The sequence below is a fragment of the Thermobia domestica genome, chromosome 3 (genome assembly GCF_964235325.1).
Source record: "Thermobia domestica chromosome 3, izTheDome1.hap1.1, whole genome shotgun sequence".
In the NCBI taxonomy this organism is placed as follows: domain Eukaryota; kingdom Metazoa; phylum Arthropoda; class Insecta; order Zygentoma; family Lepismatidae; genus Thermobia; species Thermobia domestica.
Window position 1 is genome coordinate 220,743,729 of NC_137456.1, and position 23,598 is coordinate 220,767,326.

At 36.5% G+C, this 23,598-nt stretch overlaps 1 protein-coding gene across 1 annotated transcript; it reads left to right on the forward strand.

Annotated features, from left to right (window-relative positions):
• Positions 1 to 22,957: 22,957 nt before the first annotated feature.
• On the forward strand, positions 22,958 to 23,494 carry LOC145682125 (uncharacterized). Its single transcript, XM_081753719.1, has one exon. The coding sequence runs from the start codon at positions 22,958 to 22,960 to the stop codon at positions 23,492 to 23,494; it is 537 nt and encodes a 178-aa protein (XP_081609845.1).
• Positions 23,495 to 23,598: the final 104 nt, after the last annotated feature.

The window sequence follows — 23,598 nt, forward strand, 5'->3', positions numbered from 1 at the left end:
GAAATTTTATACTTCGCCCCTGTGCCCGCCAAAGCAAAAAATTACCAAACGCGCCCTTTGTCCCCTGTTAGCAAAATAACATTTCAGATTTGGAAAATACATAACTTTTTATTACAATAACGCCAAATTTCACATTAATCGACCAATAGAAAAAAAAGCTTCTTTTGGTATGTCCCTGTTAAGGATATTTATCTTGATTTTTGGTGATTTGTGGAAGGTGGCTGTAGCACCACATCAATCACTGGCACATGCAAGGATCATCGGAATATTAATTCTGTGTCATTTGCCATTAATCTAATACTCATTTACACATCCAGAATAACATTTGGAATTTTTATAAACATCCATCATTTTATGTTTCGCCCCCTGTGCAACCCTAAGGCGGTTGCGATATCAAAATAACATTCCAGATTTGAAAAACGCATACTCTTTTGATAAAATGACGCCTAATTTTACATGAATTAAAAAATACCTTCTTCTCGTGTGTCCCTAGTAAGGATATTTATGGTGATTTTTTTTTAATTTTGAAAGGGGGTGTAGCCCCATTATTAGTCACTTACATGTAAGGACATTGGAGCATTAATTCTGTGACATTTGTGATTAATCTCACGCTTACTGGCATTCCGAAAATAAATTTTGGGATTTTGGTAACATATCACCCATCACCTTTTTACGGCCCTTGCCCGCGAAAAGGGGGACCTTCGCAAAATAATGTTTGAGACGGCTTAACTAGCTTTGTGAATGAGTTTTTGCATTTTGTAACAAATACAACTCATTTGCTCCAAACTCTTCACGAATAATTATTGTAGAAAACTGCTTCTAAAATTTAACATTCAATCTCCCATAAGGAAAATGAACTTTCGTATTTATACCCCTAAAAGGGGGACTAAACAGCAATTTTCTCTTATTTTGTTTAGAAAGTCGAAACATTCAGATATTTCTCAATAAGAGTGCCAAATTTCACATTAATAGTGTGTAAACTTCATCTTCTCCCAGCGCTGTAGAAGATAACACGAATTATGGAACAGTCTGTGTATATATATAGGGAGAGAGAGAGAGAGAGAGAGCAGGTGAGAAACTTTCGAACTGAAGGTGGTTTTCGTCTCAGAACGTGAAGATCGACAAAAGATCATATGCAATTTACGGCATGTCTGACATGATGTGTCTGCAATAGGCACATTTCTTGAGGAATTTTCAAACGTAGAGAATCACATGTACGAAATTCGGGAAAAGTTCAAGTTTTTTCGATCATCCCCCTCTAATACGTTTCACTGATTAAATATACCTGCTTCCTTGTTTTCATTGTTTCATTTCTCTGATAAATTTTACCGGAAATTTTAACTCGTTTTCACTTAGCATGCTATATTAAACGGATAATAAACTCTCTTCTACCACATCCCAAGAGCTGTATGCATTATTAAAAAATAAAGAGAGAAGTACACTCTTTGAAATAGATTCAAACTTACGTCCTTTGGATTTGCAAAGCAGCGTCTTAACCACTACACCACGATAGTTTCTTGGTAAGCGTCTAGTTGTTGATATATTTATTCTCATTTATATTTTGTTCCCACTTGAATAATTTCTACTCTTTTTCTCCGTTTACTATCTGTTTCTGGTTTTCTCTTTCGGTTTCGTCCTTTATTTACACCATGCACGATTCGCATTCACAGCTTGTGTCCCTCTTCAATGTCTTCTTCAGACTAGGCTTTTCTCGTTACCCTTCACTACTCTTTTGATTGTTTTAATCCTCATATCCTCCACGATTAGAGCGCAGGAACGAAAGACTCAAAGAAGAGATGTACACCGTGTCTCAAAAAGGTTGAGCGCATTCTTTATTGCTGTTTCGAGGCAAAAATTTTCTAAGTCCAACTTCGGGTATCTTCGGAAAGAAGTAAACCAGGTTCCAACCTCGAAGCCAACCTTTGCAATCGGGAAAAACCTTGCAGATGTGTTTTTCTTCTTCTAAATATAGTAAGACTTGTTACCAAAATATATATAAAGAGCAACTATGATTGAAATAATTAATGATACAATATTTCGAAACTTTGTATTAATGTCAGCACATGCTTGTTTGTCATTTTGCTCTCCATACTTAATGGAATATTTAGATACGTAAACGAATCTTTCCATACGTAAAAGAATGCTGAAAGTTAAGACATAGAACATAATTCTCGCCTAAATACTAAAATAAAACTCAAAGTAGAACGAATGCAGCGTTTGCAGTGGATATGAATGTCATTATTTTTCTTAAATGCTCCTATATATCGCTAGAAGTATTTTACAAAGAGCGCTTGTGTTAGCTCAGTGGTAAGCCGTTGGATTGCAAATCATAAAATTGAGAGTTCGATTGCCATCTGAGTCAATGTTTATTTATGATATATTATGTTTATGTTTATTTATGATATATTTATTTATTATATATATATATATATATATATATATATATATATATATATATATAACATATAATCATTGCAGAATATAGTGATTATTATGTTTAAAATATAACAGGTGTTCACAGTACGTTGGTATTCTATGATGTATGTGAATGTTAAATACAAATTAAGAAAATAATATCAATAAATAAATTATGTTGTGTATTTATTTGCAGCTATTTGTCATATAGAGGCTACTTCTAAACATTCGTATTACAGCATGTCATTGATGTTCTGGAAAAATTATCCGAGGCATAAAAAGAGGGTATAAACCGAGAATCCGAAGTCGAAACGCTCGCAAGATATTCAAGAACCCCAAACGTCACGTGAGCAGACTAGAATTGTCCATATGAAGCATGCCACAGCAGAAGGTCTTTACATAGATTTTCAATTCAGTACCTGATATATGCTTTGGCAATGTGGAAGTGGTGATGCCTTTGGTCGCTCTCTCTCGCTCACTCTATATTTATATATATGAAAGTGGATGGATGTGTGTGTTTCAACATAATTCTGATATGTCTAGAGCAATTTTAACCTTTTTTCTTACAATCTGGAAAAGAGTACTGTCGGGATACATATCAAAAATGCTAGAAAAGGATCGATAATAGTATCGAATCCATAGTTTCGTGGTCGCTTAGGTAAACAGTTCTACTTTCAATTCAAATCCAATTAAGCTCCCATTAGCACCCAGGGTGGTTAGGTAGCGACATAAAAATATTGAAATCAACCGATATTAGAGTCGAAATGTAAGTTTTCAGTGCCGCATTTCCCATTAGTTCAACTAGGCCCGTGCCTAGAAGGCAACATATTTGAAGAGCGCAAAGTTTAAAATTTTAATTTTTTCGTATGAAAAAAAAATCGAGAGCAAATATACTATTTCATGAGCAATCCTCTTTTACTAATCTAATATATTTAATGATAGCGTAAGAAATCTAGAAATAATTCAGAACATGTTTCCTATTTATTTTTGTTACGTAGTTGTAGCTGTAGCATCTAGTGAGTGGTATTTAACTGCAATAAATTCAATAATTAAGCATATTTGAATTAAGTTTTATTTGTAAGTTACGGATCAAGGGGCGGAGAAATATGTAGTTATTGGGGGCACCGAGGTTCTAAATGCAGCACTGTTCGCTAAATTAATTGGTAGAAATTTTAATGCCATTTAATACCAAATTTAGTCCTAGCGATCCCAGTATCCGAATGCTGTCCTAGAAGGAATGAAAGGGGCTGACATCAAAATTTAAAAAAAAAGACCAACATTAGTGTCGAATCTATACTTTTGGAGGTCTCTTAGATAAAGAGTGGCACTCCATATGCCATGTAAGTTAAGCCCCCATTAACACCCTGAAGGAGTGTGTGAAATTTGTGACATGTAGAAATAATTGAAAATGACATATGTTAGTATACAATCCATACTTTTCGTTGTCCCCAAGTTCATTGGGAGCAGTTCTGATGACGTTTAAGTTCAACGTCCAGTAGAAGTAAGATCCCCCATCACATCTAATAAGGAAAGTCGAAGGGAGTAACATATACAATGATTGAAAACGATCGATATTAGTGTAGAGTCCATGGTTTCGTTATCACCGAGATAAATAGCAACAGTTCTGAACGACCATGTCAGTTGGATTTTGAATTCACAAGGGCAGCATCGAAGGCATTGCTCGCACAGCTTTATGTATTTTAATGTTTCTGTATAGATGAATATTCCAACGTATTTCTGGCATGTCTGGGACAACCTTTATCAAACTTGCGGGTCATATTACTTTCAATCTAAGAAGAAAATATTATACTAGTATGAAGTTATAGAAGTTGGGAGGTGTGACATGTAAAAACAATGTAAAACGACTGATCTTAGTGTTTTATCCATACTTTTCTCGGTCGTTCAGATGGATAGTGATGCCCCCAATAGAGGTTACATCCGAATTCATCCCCATCTTCACAGGATGATGGCCTGGGAGAGCTAAAAATAAAATCTCAAAAATTACTTAAATATTTGTCGAATTCATAGTGTTCGGGGTGAGAAAGCATTTCTAATAACTTTGGAAGGTAATTTGTACCCACTTCAAAATGGGCTTTTTAATGACATCAATTTCACATCTTAAGAAGAAAATACCATTTCAACTATGATATTAAGCCAACCTTCGCAATCGATAAAAAAATCATATGGATGTATGTTTAGTCTTTTAAATGAAACAAGACATGGTAAAATCAAAGATGGAGTTGGTCAATGGATCGGTTGGTAAGTGGGTGAAGCTGGTCGAGATTTGTGAGTGGGTCAGTAGATCGTGGGTCAAAAGGACGTGACTCACACTGGCCCACCGGGTGGCCAACCTTTTAGTCCAAAGATATTTCGTCCAAAGAACATTTCGTACAGAGGCATTTAATCCAAAGACATTTGGTCCAGGGACATTTGGTCCAATGGACAAATCGTCCAAATGACATTTCGTCCAAAAGACAATTGGTCCAAAGGACATTTCGTCCAAAGGAGAATTGGTCCAAAGGACATTTCGTCCAAAATACAATTGCTCGAAAAGATATTGCCCGAAAGCCAAGAAGAAGTGGACCGAAGTGAATGAAATTGTGCACAGATATTGTAGACGAAAAATGAAGGAATACGGGTTTCGTATTTTTCTGAAAAGAAAAGCTGTTGAGCGGACCGAGGCGTTGAGTGGTGGAAGGTGTGGAACGAAGCGAATGAAATTCTATGTAGACATTAAAATAAGGCCTTTCGTGTTTAACAAGTGTCTCCATCTGATTGCTTCAAATTTCACAGATCAAGCACAAACAGTATAGTGTCTTTTATAGCATATAAGAAGGCATCTTTGACACTTACAATGTTTTTTCCTCATAAACAAAACATGTGTCAATACATTTCCTGTTTTTTGTTGATGTGCCAAATTTTAACCAAAACGGATAGGGACACTTCAGAAACACGAAAGACATTATTTTACATAGGGTCTCTAAAATATCTACCCACAATTTCATTTGCTTTGATCCACTACTTCTTACGCTATTACGGTAATATTTACTTTTTTCGGAGGAGGCCTAGCCCCCAACATTGTTTTTCCGCACAAATTAAAACACGTTTCGTTTATTGTTTTGCGGATTGTTCCTATACGAGATTTCGTTGCAATTCTCCATACTCTTCAAGAACTTTTGACGTATAATTATTTGCACTTTTGATATTTCGTAATCAACGGTTTAAAAGGTCCGTGATATACGCAACCGCTTTTTTTCAGGAAAATACGAAACCCAAATATCTCAATTTACGTCTACAACATCTGTGCACAGTTTCATTCAATTCAGTGCACTTTTTCTTGCCCTTTAGGCGTCAAATTTCAAAATTTTGTGTGGGGGATTTTGTCCGTTAAAACCGTTTTCCGCAGAAAATAAACTCGCATTCATTTATTTTTTGCGTATTGTCCCTATTTTATGTGTAGTATCTACCTGCGAATTTTTTTTCAAAATCGCAGTGTTAGACTTGGGGAGTATTACTTGTGAGTCATAATGTTATATGCATCATTTTTATTCTTCTAATAGAAACAAACCGTTGACCCCCAAGCGTTTCTGGACCAAATGTTCTTTGGACGAAATGTGCTTTGAACTAAATATCCCTGGACGAAATCACCCTTGGACCAATTGTCTTTTGGATCAAATGCCCATTGGACCAATTGTGTTTTGGACGAAATGTCCTTTGAAGCAACTGTCTTTGGACGAAATGTCTTTTGGACCAAATGTCTTTTGGATGAAATGTCCTATGGATCAATTGTGATTTGGACGAAATATCCTTTGCACCAAATGTCTTTGGATGAAATTTCCTTTGGACGAAATGTCTTTTGGGCTAAATGTCATTTGGACCAATTGTCTGTTTAACCAATTGTGTTTTGGACGAATGTCTTTTGGACCAAATGTCTTTTGGATGAAATGTTCTTTGGACAAATTGCCCTTTGGACAAAATGTTCCTGGAGCAAATGTGTTTGAATTAAATCTCTGTGGACGAAATGTCCTTTGGACGTAATATCTTTGGACGAAACGACCCCCAACCACCCACCGACCCATTGTATTCAGTGCATTGTAGACAGCATCTTCTGAACACTGGTGAGCTTGTCTACGTTGTACTTTCAAGATCTTCATTTTTCTTCGTTTTTTCATTTGTTTCTAATAAGAAAAGTTCAGGCACTTCTGGATTTTGATATTTGCAATTGTAAGAGTGGCAATAGCAATAGGAGTTCAATTTAGAGATACAGCTTTTGAGCTTTTAGAGGAGCTAACTGCTGGAAAAAAATTCGAATCACCTGTAATAGATGAATTATTATACCTAGTATTAAAAACTGATAGTAACTTTGCGTGATCATCACGGTCAAATTGCAAAGTCAAATGAAATGACATTGGTATATAATCAGGCCCCAATACCAACGGGCAAGGTATTATACGCGTATCACTTTCATTTTAACCCATATCCTTAGTGAGGTGTAGGGGTTTGAATTTTTGCGAAAAATTGAGTATCTTACAAGCCGTTCAACTTAGAGAGCTGAGTATATAACTCTTTATTAAAAATAAACAGAACGTGTCCTGGCATTTGTAAGAATGTCTTTTATGAGCGGGGGGGGGGATTTTCTATATATTGGAAATTGGTAGTTGGTTGATTTGTAAAAGTTATCGAAATCGATTGATATTAGTTGAGAAACTAAATGAGGAATGAAAACTACAGTCCTTCCCATTTTATACCCACTGCATTCTAATATAATATTTGCTAAAGCTGATGTTTACTATATGAATCGTTCAGAGCATAAGGCAATCAAGCCATAAAGGTGTGAGAAAAATTTAATAAAGTTTGTATCCTAAGCTAAATTTCATGGGCATTTTAAATTATTACGGCATGCTTAATTATATGGAAAACTAGTTTTTCTTTTTTTTATGGTTGGTCTACTTTATTTTTATTTGATACTTTCAAATTTCATTCTGTTTTCTACTGAAATGTATATGTAAGCCAAGAAAGAAATAATTATATATGATAAATTTAAATTCATCTAAATTTGGAAGATGAGAAACACTTTACCATTGTATATCATAAAGGTCAAATCCATCGTTATTGTAACAGAGCGGTGCTTGAGCGATTGACGGTAGGAATTCAACTCCGATAACTGATAATTTCACAGTCTTGTTTTATTTCAAGTGTAACCTCTTTAGTCAATGGAGAGAAGGACGTGGATCAAGGATCAGAGTTGATGACGTTGGTGGGTCGGAGTTGGTCACAATGGTTCAGAGTGGTTCATAGTTGGTGTTGGGTCTATTCTGCATTCTACCATTAATTTCATAATTCACAATCACCCTGTCCTTTAGCTTAAACACACAATCGTGGAACGTAGAATTTAATATTAGTGATGTAATAAACCCATAATGGGGCACTTCTTGTTTTATCTTAGTGCATTATACTTTTGCAATGTTAAGACAAGTGTTTACCTCTTCTGTGTAGTTTCAGTTTCACATTTCTAGAGTTCGTCACGGAGTTTTCAATGAAGGATTTATTACCGTCTTCAACGCTCGCTATTTTGCGCAAGTTAGCATAAAGACTCGAGACTCTTACAATTTTTTAAAAATTTTAGCAATACTTTTAAATGACATACTACTTGATTCTCCTCGCCACTTTCAAATTTTGAGTTGCATCCCTCCTGAGACCCTCCGGGAAACCTTAGGGCAAATATTTTTTCTTCGACACGGGGTACCTTTGAAATTATAAAGTAATTGTTTTCCGGTTTTGACATCTGTTTCATCGCTTCAGACTTCTTTTAGTGCCAACGGGCTTCATGGATAGCATGCTTCTTTATTCTCTTAGTTTTCACATACAAGTTCCCATGCAGTAAGTGTCAGTGTACCACCGATGCGCAACTGATGACCCTTCGCCAAAAGTTGGCGATCCCGCAGCTACGATCCGTGGTGGCCCCACTTCCGTTTTGAAAATTATACCACAAGCGGCAGAGACTCGACGAAACGCCAGCGAACCACAAAATTCCTCCCCCAAAATATGTTAAATCGCCCATAAACCTGACTTGTTTATATTCAGGTGTGTAGAAAACACTATGGAAAACAGCAAGTATCCCAAGGTGGGCGCGAACCTTCAACCTTAAGTTTACTTGTCGTATATTCTTCTGACTTGGGGAAACGATTAAGAAAATCTCGCTTGTAGAAGGATAAATTGTTGAGGTCTTAATTTAGCCAATCAAAGAAATCCCTCTATCTGGAGTTCTGTGAGATGGTACTGTGAACCGTTTCGAGATTTATTGCTTTCTGGTGGGGTGCTATCTATTTGCAAAATTTGAGAAAATCGCCGACGCGCACCTTCGGAGCCTCTCCTCTTTAGTGCAATGTTGACCAGATGTGGTGTGGGCCGATGAAATCTTGATCCACAACATACTGACCCCCACACATCGTGACCCACGACCCACCGTGACACAGAATGACTCAACACCCAACGTAACCCATTCACCCACCATGACCCACTCTGACCCACCACCAATTATAAACAACTCTGAACCATTGTGACCAACTCCGACCCACTAAAATACATCGTCATGAAGTTTGATTCACTATCCACGCCATTATCTCTACTGACTAAAGAGGTTATATTTGTAATAAACCAATTTTTTCCAGAAGTTTGCCTCTCTAAAAACTTACAGCCTGCATCTCAAAAGCCAAGTAGTAAGTCGTATTGGCATTGTTACACCTGGAAATATCAAAATCCAAAAGAGCCTGAACTTCTTTCTTCATTACAACCAAATAAAAAAAGAAGAAAAATGGAAGTGTTGAAAGTAAAAGGTAGAACAAACTTGCGTGTTCAGAAAATGCTATCTAGAAGGCACTGAGCAGTATGGATTGGTGGGTCAATGGGTCAGTGTGAGTCACGGTGATGGTGTTTTGCAGTGGGTCACGCCTTGTTGACCTACGATCCACCGACCCACACACAAATCTTGACCCATTTGACCCACCGACCCACTCAATCTCTGATTTTACATTTAGTATATCTTTTAAAAGACGAAACATACATCTACACTTTTTTCTCGATTGGGAACGCTAGCTTGATCCATATACTAGTTGAAATGGTAATTTCTTCTTAAGGTGAGAAATTGATACGATTAAAAACCCTATCTTGAAGTGGGTACAAACTTCATTCCAAAGTTATTAGAAACGCTTTCACGACCCCAGAAAACTATTACTTCGACAAATATTTAAGTAAGTTTTTACATTTTATTAATCATATCTCCAAGCCCCTCATCCTGTGAAGATGGGGATGAATTTGGATATAACGCGATTGAGTGCCTCACTACTCATCTCAACGACCCAGAAAACAATGGATAACACTCTACAATCAGTCATTTTACACTATTTTTACATGTTACTCCTCCCAACTTCCATCCCTAGAGGTACCTGAATTCCACAACATTTTTTCATAGATTGAAAGTAATATGTCTCCCATGTTAGGTAAAAGTTACTCCAGATATTCCCGAGTTTCGCTGGAATACACACGTATACATACATCAAAACATTTAGAGCTGTGTGAGCAACGATTTCGATGTTGCTTCTGTAAATTCAAAATCCAAGTGGCATAGTCGCTCATGCCAAAACGTGGTATTAATAGCGTCACAAACATTGTGTTTGTAATAGCGTCACAAACATTGTGTTTGTAATAGCGTCACGAACTCAAACTATGGATTTGACACTAATCTCAGTCACTTGAGACATTTTATTTTACATCCTTTATCGCACGCGATGATGATGGGTTTGATTTTGAGTTGATTTTGAGTTTAATGTCCCGTCAGCAGTGAGGCTATATGAAACGTAGATCTACTAATTAACGTAGAATCCGAACTACATGAGCTCTCGCCGGGAGCCGAACCTGGGTGTCCCACGCTGTACGCTTAACCACAAAGGAGCTTTACGATGAGAGTTAAATTTGGACTTTAACGCTTTAGAGGTTGTAATTATTAATGTCTGCAACAACGAGAACTATGGATTCGATACTAATATCGATAGCTTTTACTTAATATATATCTCCCTCCAACTCCCAATAGCTTACCCCGAGAGTACTTTCTTAAACTGTAAGCACTATATGTAGGAAGTTTGTTTACATGATGGAACATACACACACACAATATATATATATATATATATATATATATATATATATATATATATATATATATATATATATATATATATATATTTAATAAGAGGCGGAGAGAAAGGGACCACATCTATATACAAAAGCATTGCAGATTATTGAACTGAAATCCTTTGGATAGAAATCCTATTCTGCCTTCTTTCTAAAGTATAAATAAGTCTCTTTGACATGATTTCGTGTTCGTAAATTTCCTCTATACATGGTTTTAGGGATCGTGTGTTTTGTGTCTCTAACAAAGATTGGAGTTTGTATAATAATTTCTGTTTATACCCGAATAGTCTCTTTACCTTTCAGAAAGAGTAAATCACTTGCTGTAATGAGAAAATTGAGAAGTAACTTACGATGACAAATAGCTGCAAACAAACACACTAAAAAATGCAATTTATTGCGATGATATTATTCTCTTAATTTGTATTTAACATTCACATATATCATAGAATACCAACGTACTGTGTACACCTGTTATCTTTTAAACATAATAATCACTATGTTCTGCAATGATTATATGTTATATATATACAACTGACGTATTTTAATGTAATAATTTTATAAAATTTTTCATGCATTGCGGAAAACAGAATTTCACGAAAATACACTGTCTCAGATGAGAATCGAATTCTCAACCTTATGAGTTGAAATCCAAGGGCTTACCACTGAGCTAACACAAGCGCTCTTCGGAAAATACTTCTAGCGATGTATAGGGGCATTTAAGATAATAATGACATTCATATTCACTGCAAACCCTGTTTTTGTTGTACTTTGACTTTTATTTTAGTACTCAGGTGAGAATTATGTTCTATGTCTTAACTTTCAGCATTCTTTCACATATGGAAAGATTCGTTTACGTATCTAAATATTCCATTAAGTATGGAGAGAAAAATAAACAAGCATGTGCTGACATTAATACAAAGTTTCGAAATATTGTATCATTAAGTATTTCAATCAAAGTTGCTTTTTTTTATACATTTGGTAACAAGTCTTATTATATTCAAAAGAAGGAAAACACAACTGCAAACATTTTCCCGATTGCAAAGGTTGGCTTTGAGTTTCGAATCTGGTTTACTTTTTTCCGAAGATACCCGAAGTTGGACTTTTGCCTCGAAACAGCAATAGAGAATGCACTCAACCTTTTTCAGACAAGGTGTACATTTACGTTGCTGACAGACGGCACCTGAACAATGTAAATAATTTAATAGTCATTTTTACTATAATATCTATAAAAATAATTAGGGAAGAAAATGCACATTTACTGAAACTTTTAGCTGTGGCGAAACACTAAGGCGGCTCGTGAAACCGTAAACAAAGTACGAAGTGCAGATCCGGATTTAATTCGCTCCATTTGCGAATGTTCATAAACGTATTGCAAGGAAACGTTCCGTTAAATAAAAAAGATAAAACTAGAGCTAAAAAAGATAAAATATTATGGTATTTAGTAAAAGAAGCTCCATCACTGAAACAAAAGAAGAAAAAAATTATTGTACACTTCTCCAAGATATAATTGCACGCCCATTTTTTCTAAGTCCCTTAAGATTGTAAGTTTGGCAACAACGCATTCTGAGCTAGAGGAGGGGATGGAATGAAAAAAGAAACAAGACTTCTGAACACAGCTCACAGTTTGCTGTTTGAAATTCTCAGTTCTTCTTTTGTTACATCTAATAACGATACTTCCAGTACAAACCAGTACCTTAGCATTAATGCAGCGAACTTTTTCCCTTTTTTAAAAAAGAAAACACACCCACTTTTCGAAGAAAAACAAAGATCGTCATAAAAACAAGGGTAGATAAGGAGTTCGTTCTGTATCAATACAACTGAAGGAGCGGTCTCTAGTTGTTAAGTAGTCTATTTTTTTGTGTTTAAATGCAAAATTTGTGATTCTGGTTCGAGTCACACTCGATGCTTTTATTATTTTTTTTAATTTTTCAGTTATTGCTCGTGTACACTTTTATAGTATATATATATTACAGGGCTGTAATGGACTACTTTCTAATTTGTCCAAAGATAAGAAGGTTTAAAACCGTAAAACCTTTTCTGTATACTTCTAATCTGATTTCGCTTTAGTGCAAGTCACTTCTTGCATCGATCCATAAGATTTTCGTAAACCTATAAATAATACGGAATTCTAGTGTCCAGAAAATCACTATCAGACCTAATACCTCTTTCATCACTACCAGAACGCAGATATTTTTATTATTATTATTATACGCATTTTAGGTGTGGGAGACCCGGGTTTAATTCCCGGCGGAGCTCATGTGATTCGGCGCCTACTTTAAGTTGTAGGTTTACTTCTCATACAGCCTCGCTGTTAAAAGAAGCATTAAACTCAAAATCAAATATTATATTATTATTATTATTATTATTATTATTATTATTATTATTATTATTATTATTATTATTATTATAAGTAGGAAATAGAAAAAAGCTTTTAGGGTATTAAATTTGGTGAGATATTTTATTTCTTCCCAGTATGGACTTTATTGTTGTCTTGGTGTATCAGAACCCTTTTAGATAGGGTTTCACGACGATCTCACATGTTTTTTCACTTAAAACCCTTAATAGCTCTCAATAGTATCACCGCTTGCTAGAATCAATTCCGTCTCACAAGAATGCACTCAGTTACATAATACCTTAACCATCACCTTACTCCGAACATTCTCACTTAGTATTTTACGAGAGGAGATGAGGTGTGTTCTCTACTGTTTTCAAATCTGTTTTGAGTCAGGTTCAAAGTAGCGGATGTAAACCATACATTCAATTATGACATTATTTTAAATCCTGGTTTTATCCTCATTTTAAAGATAAATGATGTGCTCAAAAGTGAGATATCTTTCACATTTTCCTATAGAACACCTTGTCTGAAGAGAAGTGAAAGTGAGTTGAGGGCATAGTTGAACACGATTTAGTCGATTTTAGATCCTGGGCAGTGCGATGTTTGAATTTCGAGGGGAAACGCACACCTAGAAAAAAAACACCGAACTCGCTGCCCACTGTGTTCAGCATTCAGATTTGGGAACCTGTCTCGTCAATATTTTCCTCATACTCTGCCACATTTGTATCTTCAATACTTCATCAGAGGATGTTAGAACTTCTGATACAAAGTGCCTATAATTTGTATATGTCAAAATGCCTATAGTACACCAAAAGTTTTGATTTTGCAATACTATCATGCGTAACATCAATGTTTTCTTTGTCAGTATTATTGAAGGTGCAGTGCAGCGAAGTTAATTAAAAAATACCTTTTACCTTCTAGAAATGTGCAACTCAAATTCTCATAGTAGCATTAGAAGTTGCACGATTCCTCAACAATTGACATATATCTAGTTGGATTTTGGGGGTGGTATCCTTCTAGCAGTGGTACCCAATAAAAGCTTGGTAATGCGCACCACAGAGCCGGTTAGGTTGGGATGAGTTATCCGCTTTGTTCGACTCGGCTCAGATGAACCATCCTCTCCATTCGCCTCGGTTGAGGTCCGCCACATCTCGGTAAACGTGATATGTGAGCTGTCTTTCTGAGCTCGGCTCTGTAGTGAACAAGCCGCGAGCCGACCAATTTAAACCAATTGCACAATTAGAGTCGGCACGTTTCATTCAGCGCATTCAAATGGACTGAATTTTGTCGCTAGAAGTTAGATGGTTGTCCCTTTTATGGAAGTGACTGTATGTCCGGCTTACTGAGTCTTCCTGTATCTGATCTCTCCTTAAAGACATCATTGGCTCGGCTGTGGAGAGCATTGTTACAAAACAAAATTCTTGTAAAGTTAGGTGTAAATTTCCTAATCGATAAATTTCTTGTATAGCTATCTTGAAGAATTAATGGATTTACGCAGTGTTTAGTAGCTTTTATCACTTCAGGTGGGTAGGGCAATGGTTTTTGTTGAACATTTGAAAAACAAACAGTAAAAAGAACGATGCTTTTTTTTATTGTTGGAAATAAAACTTCACAGGTTTTGTTTACAACACCATGTTTCGCATCCATTCAGCACCGCAGGATTTTCATTGGAGGAAAGATATTCAAGTGACAATTAACTCACATTTTTTATACTATTTATGCACTTTGCTGTTCTGTTGGAAATATCAGTAAAAGTGCTTAATGAGTATCAATTTGGGGAACAACGACATATGATGTTCTCTCATGTTTCAAACGTAAGCGTGAAGATTCATGAATTATCGGAAATGAATTTTCTAAAAGGTAGTCCAAACTTTCGAATAATATAGGGTAATTTTGAAGAGGACTAATATAGGCACATTAATAGAAAATGATGATATGGAAATATAATTTGACAGGAACGTAAAATATCTTGTCTAGAGTACAATCAGTTGGTTAAGTTACGTTTAAAATGTATCGAGTTACTTTGTCATCAACTTTTCTTATATACAGTATGTGACACAAGTTATAGTAGGTGATAGTTGTTACTTATATAACTCATAGTCTGTTTGGAAGTAGCGCACTATTTGTAGCGAAGCTACAATAGCTAGCTACAAATTTTGTAGCTCTAGATCTAGTCAAAACCTGTAGCTTGTACAAAAGGTCAATCGGCGTATATGTGTCCAATTTTGAAATAGCACTAACCTTATGAAAAGCCATGGGACCAAAATCGGTTGGGCTCAATGTGATGGCCATGTGTTCTTCCACTGTAGAAGATTACGACGAAGTACAGGAAGTGGAATCTTCTCCCATTCCTCCCGGCAGGATTTCCACAGGCCCCCGAGAATAGTGATACGACGAGAAGCAACTGCCCTTTTCAGTAGACCAAACACGCGGAAATCCATGGGACTGGCATCTGGAGATTTCACAGGTATATCATGAAATGAAATAGCACGAATATCGGTGTCTGTCTCCATCTGCTTCAGAAAGCTCTGGGTAGAACGAGATGTAGGTGAGGAGGCCTTATCCATATGCACAGACACTTGCTTTATGGCATGCCCATACAAACGAGGCAGATCTTCTGTATAAATTGGGGTCAGTATATGTTGCTGAAAGAATGCAGAGTTGAGTTTACAGTTTTTAGGGACCTGACGAATTGTTAACTAGCCCTGATAAGATTAACCGGCGACAACAATAAATCCTTTCGAGAAAGTTGCTTTGCAATGACGTAGGATGAAGGCAGGACGGCTTTTTGCATCTTTCGAAGTGTAAGTTATCGAGAGAATTTTTCCACAATCTGATAGATACACCCATGCTTCATCTAGTCTGTCCACAAATTTCCACTTTTCCCCAGACAAATGGCGTTCATAGAGGCGCCTGCTGTTGGTCTTTCTCTCACGGCGATGGGCCGCACTTAGGTAATGTCCATGACTTTTAAAGATCATCCGCAGGTTTAATTTCCATTCAGGGCGCGGTTAACAGTTGACTGTGGTGTGTGGAGTCGAGCTGCCATCACACGTTGCGGAGGGGGATTTTCTTATACGGCCATTCGCCGCAACTTCTGGGCTACTTGTGGAGTCACTGTGGTACACGCTCGCTTCCTCGACCCCTTAGTGGGTGAATGCTTACCTAATATGTCTTCTTTTTTATACTGCTTGATTATGTTCTTGATAGTCGTCGAACCCAATGCACAACCTTTTTCTTTGCACTGCTTTTGAATTTTAGAAACCGAATATTTGGCGTGGAAAAGTCCAATTACGTAGCCCTTCCAAAAACGGTTCACCTCTGGAGCCATGATGCAAACGATATACAGTTTCGCTTGGCAGACGATAGAATGGACCTCCAGGTATAGCACACGCGTTTAACCACTTGGTTCGGTCGCTTCTGTGGTCAGGGGTACGGGTGTAAAATTGGACACATATACGCGAATCGACCTTCTGTAACTGTAGCTGAGCGACATATTTTCATAGTGGGTAGCGAAGTTTGCACTAAAGCTACAAATACACCTTTTCCAAGACGGAAAAATATTTTGTAAGTCCTGAAAATACGATTGTTTTCCGATTTCTATCTCCAATTATTTTGCAACAATATAACAAAAAAAATTCTGAAATAAATTGCGTACTGACGATCGGTCAAAAGGATACTAATGACTCTTAAAATAGACCTACATGCCACTCTAGCAGCGAAAGCATATACATTTCTGGGGGGAGGGGTATTATATATACAGGGTGGGCCATTTTAATGAATCCACGGAAATATCTGAAAAATAATAAAGCATAGAAGAAATGTTTGAAGTACACGTTATATATTGCTAAGGGGAAAACCAAGTCCGCCAAAAGTACCCCTCCCCGCTCCCGTAAATGGGGTTAACGGGAGTAACTTTGAAATGTCAAATGGGAACAATGGTCGAGTAATACCTCGTTCGAAAGGTCTTGGAAAACTAAATAAAGCTGTACCAAAAGATGTTTCGTAGGGAGCACCAGTTTCAAAATGGTCGCCATGATACGGTTCGGAAACTCCAGTACCCGTAGTATGAAAACCTAGGAAGGTAAATGAATGGAACAAAATTGAAATACGTAAATATCATAGGGCATATCGAATGGTGTGGTCCCTGTGATCCCAGTGGCCTCCCTAAAGGGGTCTTGGGGGCTAACTTCAAAATTTCAAATACTAACATGAGTCGAGTGGAACTTTGATAAATCTTGCAAAATCAAACATCTTGCAGGAGAAAACAATTGAGGTGAAATGGAACTGTTCTCAAAATGCAGCCGAAACATAGTATCCGTGTCACAGAAAAGTTTTAGTGCCCGTAGTAGGAAAGCGATTGGAGATAAATCAACAGAAGAAAAACTGGAGTAGGTAAATGACGTAAGGCACATCGAGAGGTGTTGTCGGGGTGACTCCACTGAAAGGTATGCGGGGCCAACTTGAACATTTCAAATAGCAACTTGAAGCGAGTAACATCACGTTACATAGACAAATGAATATCAAACAGCTTCTGTAAGAATATTTTTGACATGAGACACCGTTTTCAAAATGATATGGTGAATGTACCTAACAAAACGTCTAGTGCCCATAGTATGAATACGGTTAGAGATAAATGAAAATAATGAAAACTAAATAGGAAAACCACGGTAGCGTTCCAAGGCTCGAGATGATGCAACAAAGATAAAAATGTAATAATAAAATTGCCATAATATATATAGAGAAATCCAAGTACTGCAAAATAATCTATCCTTGCGCGCTGTATGTGAGTGGGGTGAAAAGTAATGTGAAAATTCAAATGAGAACGCTACTTTAATTCGCAAATTAAGACTACACTACAAATAGGTATGGTGTGGTTGAAACATGTTTTTAAGAATGACGCTGTAGTGACTAAAAAAAGCGAAATTTTATTTGAATGGTAACGCATATCTATATGGCTGAGTATGATCTGATGCGAAAACAAGGAACGTTATAAGAAAGAAGTTGTGGAATAATGCAGTTCCTGGAACTTACAAACATGTCAATTTGCAAATCTCCGTCGTCACTGAAAATTTTAAGCGATGCGTGCTGGTTATTCGGAAAGTATTTCGGGGATAAACGTACACAATGTTCCGTCCATCAAGCTCGCTTGAACTTCAAAGTAAATTTCTCCTAAAGAGGGTAATAATTGACCAGGAAAAAATTAATGACTTCTCACGGAAGAGGGTAATAATATCCCGGGCAAATTGTACCCTATAGCTTAACTCGCTTGAACTGCACAGTAAATTTCTCCCAAAAAGAGTAACAATTGACGAGGAAAAAATGAATTTTCACGAAAGAGGGTAATAATTTCCCGGTCAAATTGTATCCTATAGCTAAACTCGCTTGAACTACATACTAAATTTCTCCTAAAAAGGGTAATAATTGACCAGCAAAAAATGACTTCTCACGAAAGAGTTTAAAAATTTAACGGGCAAATTGTACACTATAGCTAAACACGAAAGAACTACACAGTAAATTTCTCCTAAAGAGGATAATAATTGACCAGGAAAAATGAATTCTCACGAGAGAGTTTAATAATTTAACGAGCAAATTGTACACTATAGCTAAACACGAAAGAACTACACAGTAAATTTCTCCTAAAGAGGGTAACAATTGACCAGGAATAAATTACTTTTCACGGAAGAGGGTAAACATTTCCGGTTCAAATTGTACTCTATAGCTAAACTCTATAGAATTACACTATACATTTCTAATAAGAAGGGTAATAATTGACCAGGAAAAAAGGACATCTCACGAAAGAGGGTAATAATATTCCGGGCAAATTGTTCCCTATAGCTAAACACGCTTGAACCATACAGTAAACTTAACCTAAAGAAAATTAAAAATTGACCAGAAATATGACTTCTCACGAAAGAGGGTAATAATCTACTGGCCAAATTGTACCCTCTTGCTAAACTCTATAGAATTACACTATACATTTCTAATAAGAAGGGTAACAATTGACCAGGAAAAAATGACTTCTCACGAAAGAGGATAATAATTTCCCGGGCAAATTGTACCCTATAGCTAAACTCGCTTGAATTTCACAGTAAATTTTTTCTAATGAGGGTAATAATTGACCAGGAAAAAATGAAATCTCACGAAGGAGGGTAAAGATTTTCCGTTCAAATTGTACCCTGTAGCGAAACTCGATAGAACTACACAGTAAATTTCTCCTAAAGAAGGTAATAATTGACCAGGAAAAAAAGACTTTTCACGAAAAAGGGTAATAATTTCCGGATCAAATTGTTCCCTATAGCTAATCTCTATAGAATTACACTATATATTTCTCCTAAGAGGGGTAATATTTGACCAGGAAAAAATGACTTCTCACGAAAGTGGGTAATAATATCCCGGGCAAATTGTACACTCTATATAAACTCGCTTGAACTATACAGTAAATTTCTCCTAAAGAAAGAAATAATTGACAAGGAAAAAATGACTTCTCACGAAAGAGGGTAATAATTTCCCGGGCAAATTGAACCCTCTTGATAAACTCTATAGAATTACACTATACATTTCTCCCAAGAACGGTAAAAATTGACCAGGGAAAAATGTCTTTTCACGAAAGAGGGTAATAATTTCCCGGGCAAATTGTACCCTACAGCTAAACTCGCTTTAAATACACAGTAAATTTCTCAAAAAAAGAGTAATAATTGACAAGGGAAAAATGACTTGTCTCGAAAGAGCGTAATAATTCCCCTGGAAAATTGTAACCTATAGCTAAACTTGCTTGAACTACACAGTTAATTTTCCTAAAGAGGGTAATAATTGACCAGGAAAAAATGACTTCACAGGAAAAAGTGTAATAATATATCGGGCAAATAGTACCCTCTTGCTAAACTCTATAAAATTACACTATAAGTTTCTCTTCATGAGGGTAATAACTGTACAGGAAAAAATGACTTCTCACGAAAGAGGGTTATAATTCCCCGGGCAAATTGTACCTTACAGTTAAACTCGCTTGAACTTCACAGTAAATTTCTCCTAATATGGGCAATTATTGACCAGGAAAAGTGACATCTCACGAAAGATGTTAATAATTTCCCGGGCAAATTGTACCCTATACCTGAACACGCTTAAACTACACACTAAATTTCTCCTAAAGAGGGTAATAATTTACCAGGAGAAAATTACTTTTCAGGAAAAATGGTATTAATTTCCCGGGTAAATTTTAGCCTATACCTAAACTTGCTTGTACTACACAGTAAATTTCTCCTAAAGATGGTAATAATTGACCAGGAAAAATTTACATCACAGGAAGAATTGTAATAATAACCCGGGAAAATAGTACTCTCTTGCCAAACACTAAAGAATTGCACAATACATTTCTCCTAAGAAGGGTAATAATTGACCAAGAATAATGACTTCTCACGAAAGAGAGTAATAATTTCCGGGACAAATCGTTCCCTATAGCTAAACTCGCTTGAACTTCACAGTAAATTTCTCCTAAAGAGGGTAATAATTGACGCGGAAAAATGAATTCTAACGAAAAAGAATAATAATTTCCCGGGAAAATTGTACCCAATAGCTTAACTCGCTTGAACAACACAGTAAATTTCTCCTTAAGAGGGTAAGAATTGACCAGGAAAAAATCACATCTCACGAAAGAGGACAATAATATCCCGGGCAAATTGTACCCTATAGCTAAACTCGCTTGAACTGCACAGTAAAATTCTCCTAAAGAGGTTAATAATTGACCAAGGAAAATTGAATTCTCACGAAAGAGGTTAATAATTTCCTGGGAAAATTGTACCCTGTAGCTAAATCGATAGAACTACACAGTAAATTTCTCCTGAAGAAGCTAGCAATTGACCTGCAAAAAATTACTTTTCACTAAAGATGGTAATATTTTCCGGATCAAATTGTACCCTATAGCGAACTTCTATAGAATTCACTATATATGTTTCATAAGAAGGGTAATAATTGACCAGGAAAAAATGACTTCTCACGAAAGTGGGTAATAATGTCCCGGGCAAATTGTACACTATAGCTAAATTCGCTTCAACTATACAGTAAATTTCTCCTAAAGAAAGTAATAATTGACAAGGAAAAATGACTTCTCACGAAAAAGGGTAATAATTTCCCGGGCAAATTGTACTCTTTTGCTAAACTCTATAATATTACACTATAACTTTCTCCTCATGAGGGTAATAATTCACCAGGAAAAAATGACTTCTCACGAAAGAGGGTTATAATTCCCCGGGCAAATTGTACCTTATAGCTAAACTCGCTTGAACTACACAGTAAATTTTCGTAAAGAGGGTAATAATTGACCAGGAAAAAAATACTTCTCAGGCAAGAGGGGAAAAAATCCGGGCCAAATTGTACCCTATAGCTAAACTCGCTTGAACTTCACAGTAAATTTCTCCTAAAGAGAATAATAATTACCAGAAAGAAATGACTTCTAACGAAAGAGGGTAATAATTTCCCGGACAAATCGTACCCTAAAGCTAAACTCGCTTGATCTTCACAGTAAATTTCTCCTAAAGAGGTAACAATTGACGCGGAAAAGATGAATTCTAAGGAAAAAGAAGAATAATTTCCCGGGAAAATTGTACCCTATAGCTAAACTCGCTTGAACTTTACAGTAAATTTCTCCTAAAGCGTGTAAGAATTGACCAGGAAAGAAATGACTTCACACGAATGAGTGTAATAATTTCACGGGCAAATTGTACCCTATAGCTAAACTCGCTTGAACTTCACAGTAAATTTCTCCTAAAGAGGTAATAATTGACGCGGAGAAAATGAATTCTAATGAAAAAGAAGAATAATTTCTCGGGAAAATTTGTACCCTATAGCTAAACTCGCTTGAACTTTACAGTAAATTTCTCCTAAAGAGTGTAATAATTGACCAGGAAAGAAATGACTTCACACGAAAGAGTGTAATAACTTCCCGGGCAAATTGTACTCTATAGCTAAACTCGCTTGAAATGCACAGTAAAATTCTCCTAAAGAGGGTAACCAGGAAAAAATGAATTCCCACGAAAGAGGGTAATAATTTCCCCGGCAAATTGTACCTGTAGCTAAACTCGGTAGAACTACACTGTTAGTATTTTCTTATTTCCCTTCCAAAATAGTGTGTTTTTTGACCCAAAGATGGCATTGGAATGCATTTTTTGTAAACAGTCCCTGTTTCCAACTTTCACCCCAAAGACTACCATTAAGGAAGGGAGAAGGGGGAAGTGTGTGTCCTCGCCAAGGAAGAGGGTTCGTCTCGAGGAACAGAAGTGAGCAGAAATGAACAGTGCGCGAATGTTTTGGTGTGGTGCATAAAATTAACATTCAATACTCACATAAACAATCAATTTTCTCATTGTGCACAGAGATCAGGTGCAGTAGTGCAAGACAATGTGTTTTTATCACGTCTATTTTGGTTTTCTATCATAAAGAGAACAACAAACAATCGATCAAATGAAACAATAGATTCAATTTATATATTCGTTTAACTTTATTAATCTACAATCATATATTTCTTTAATTAACCTATATCTGTTATTCCACTTACTATAGATATGTGATAAATTAAATTACTATTGAATGCAAATGCAATCATTATTCAACTTGCGTATCCGTGGATGAACCTCCTATGGAAATACAGTTCTGTTATAATTTAACAGTGGTCCTCCAACTATTGCTATTCAACCAGACATACCAAACACAACAAACATTGGTCCTACCAGGGCCGGATACGCTAGTGGAGAGAACTAGTTAGTGTGTGGACAGTTTTGTGTGAACAAATAAATTCAGTGACAGTAATAAATAACAACATGGCGGCGTACGTGAGCGTCGGGTAGAGCATTTCCCGCGCGTCAGTGTCAGTTCAGTGGTGCCTCATCACATCCAGACAGAGAGAAGAGGTCCAGGATTGCAGCAGCAGAGCAGCATCCAGGCAGCAGCTTTACAACCAAAGGTCAGTAAATATTTATCTGGCTCATCCTTTATTTTCCTTGCTTGTTTAAATCAAATTTAGAAATGAGTGAGACACAATGCCTGTTACGCCAACGCGCTGCGTACAAAGGGAAAATTTCGCGCATACAGACATTTATAAATGATTTTGATGAAGCCCAACAAAATGTGAAAGACATTAAAGCACGGGTGGAGCATCTGGACAGAGTGTGGTTAAAACTGCAAGAAATACAAGATGCCATTGAAATCGAGAAAGAGGATGATACCGCCAACACAGGGGTAGAATTCGAAAACTTGTATTTCAGTGTAAAGGCACAAATACAAACCCTTCTGTCGAAACATGAACACAAAAATCAGTCTTCAGATCATGACGCATCAACAGCTAATACACACACACAGATAAAGTTGCCCGCGATTGTGATTCCTCACTTTGACGGGGATTACAAACAGTGGCTTCCCTATGAAGACACATTCAGATCCCTTATACACAATAATAAAGACATTGCCGTTATTCAAAAACTGCAGTATTTGAGATCATCTTTGAAAGGGGAAGCGCTAAAATTAGTACAAATCTGCCCATCACAGAAGCAAATTACACGGTAGCATGGAAATTACTGTCAGACAGGTATTCAAATAAACCGCTAATAGCTGCATCGTACATTCAAGAAATTCTTAATATTCGTCAGGTGCAAAAAGAAAACGCAGCA

Coding starts and splice junctions, on each gene's coding strand:
- LOC145682125 (XM_081753719.1), top strand. CDS start 22,958: ATGAGTGAGACACAATGCCTGTTACGCCAACGCGCTGCGTACAAAGGG.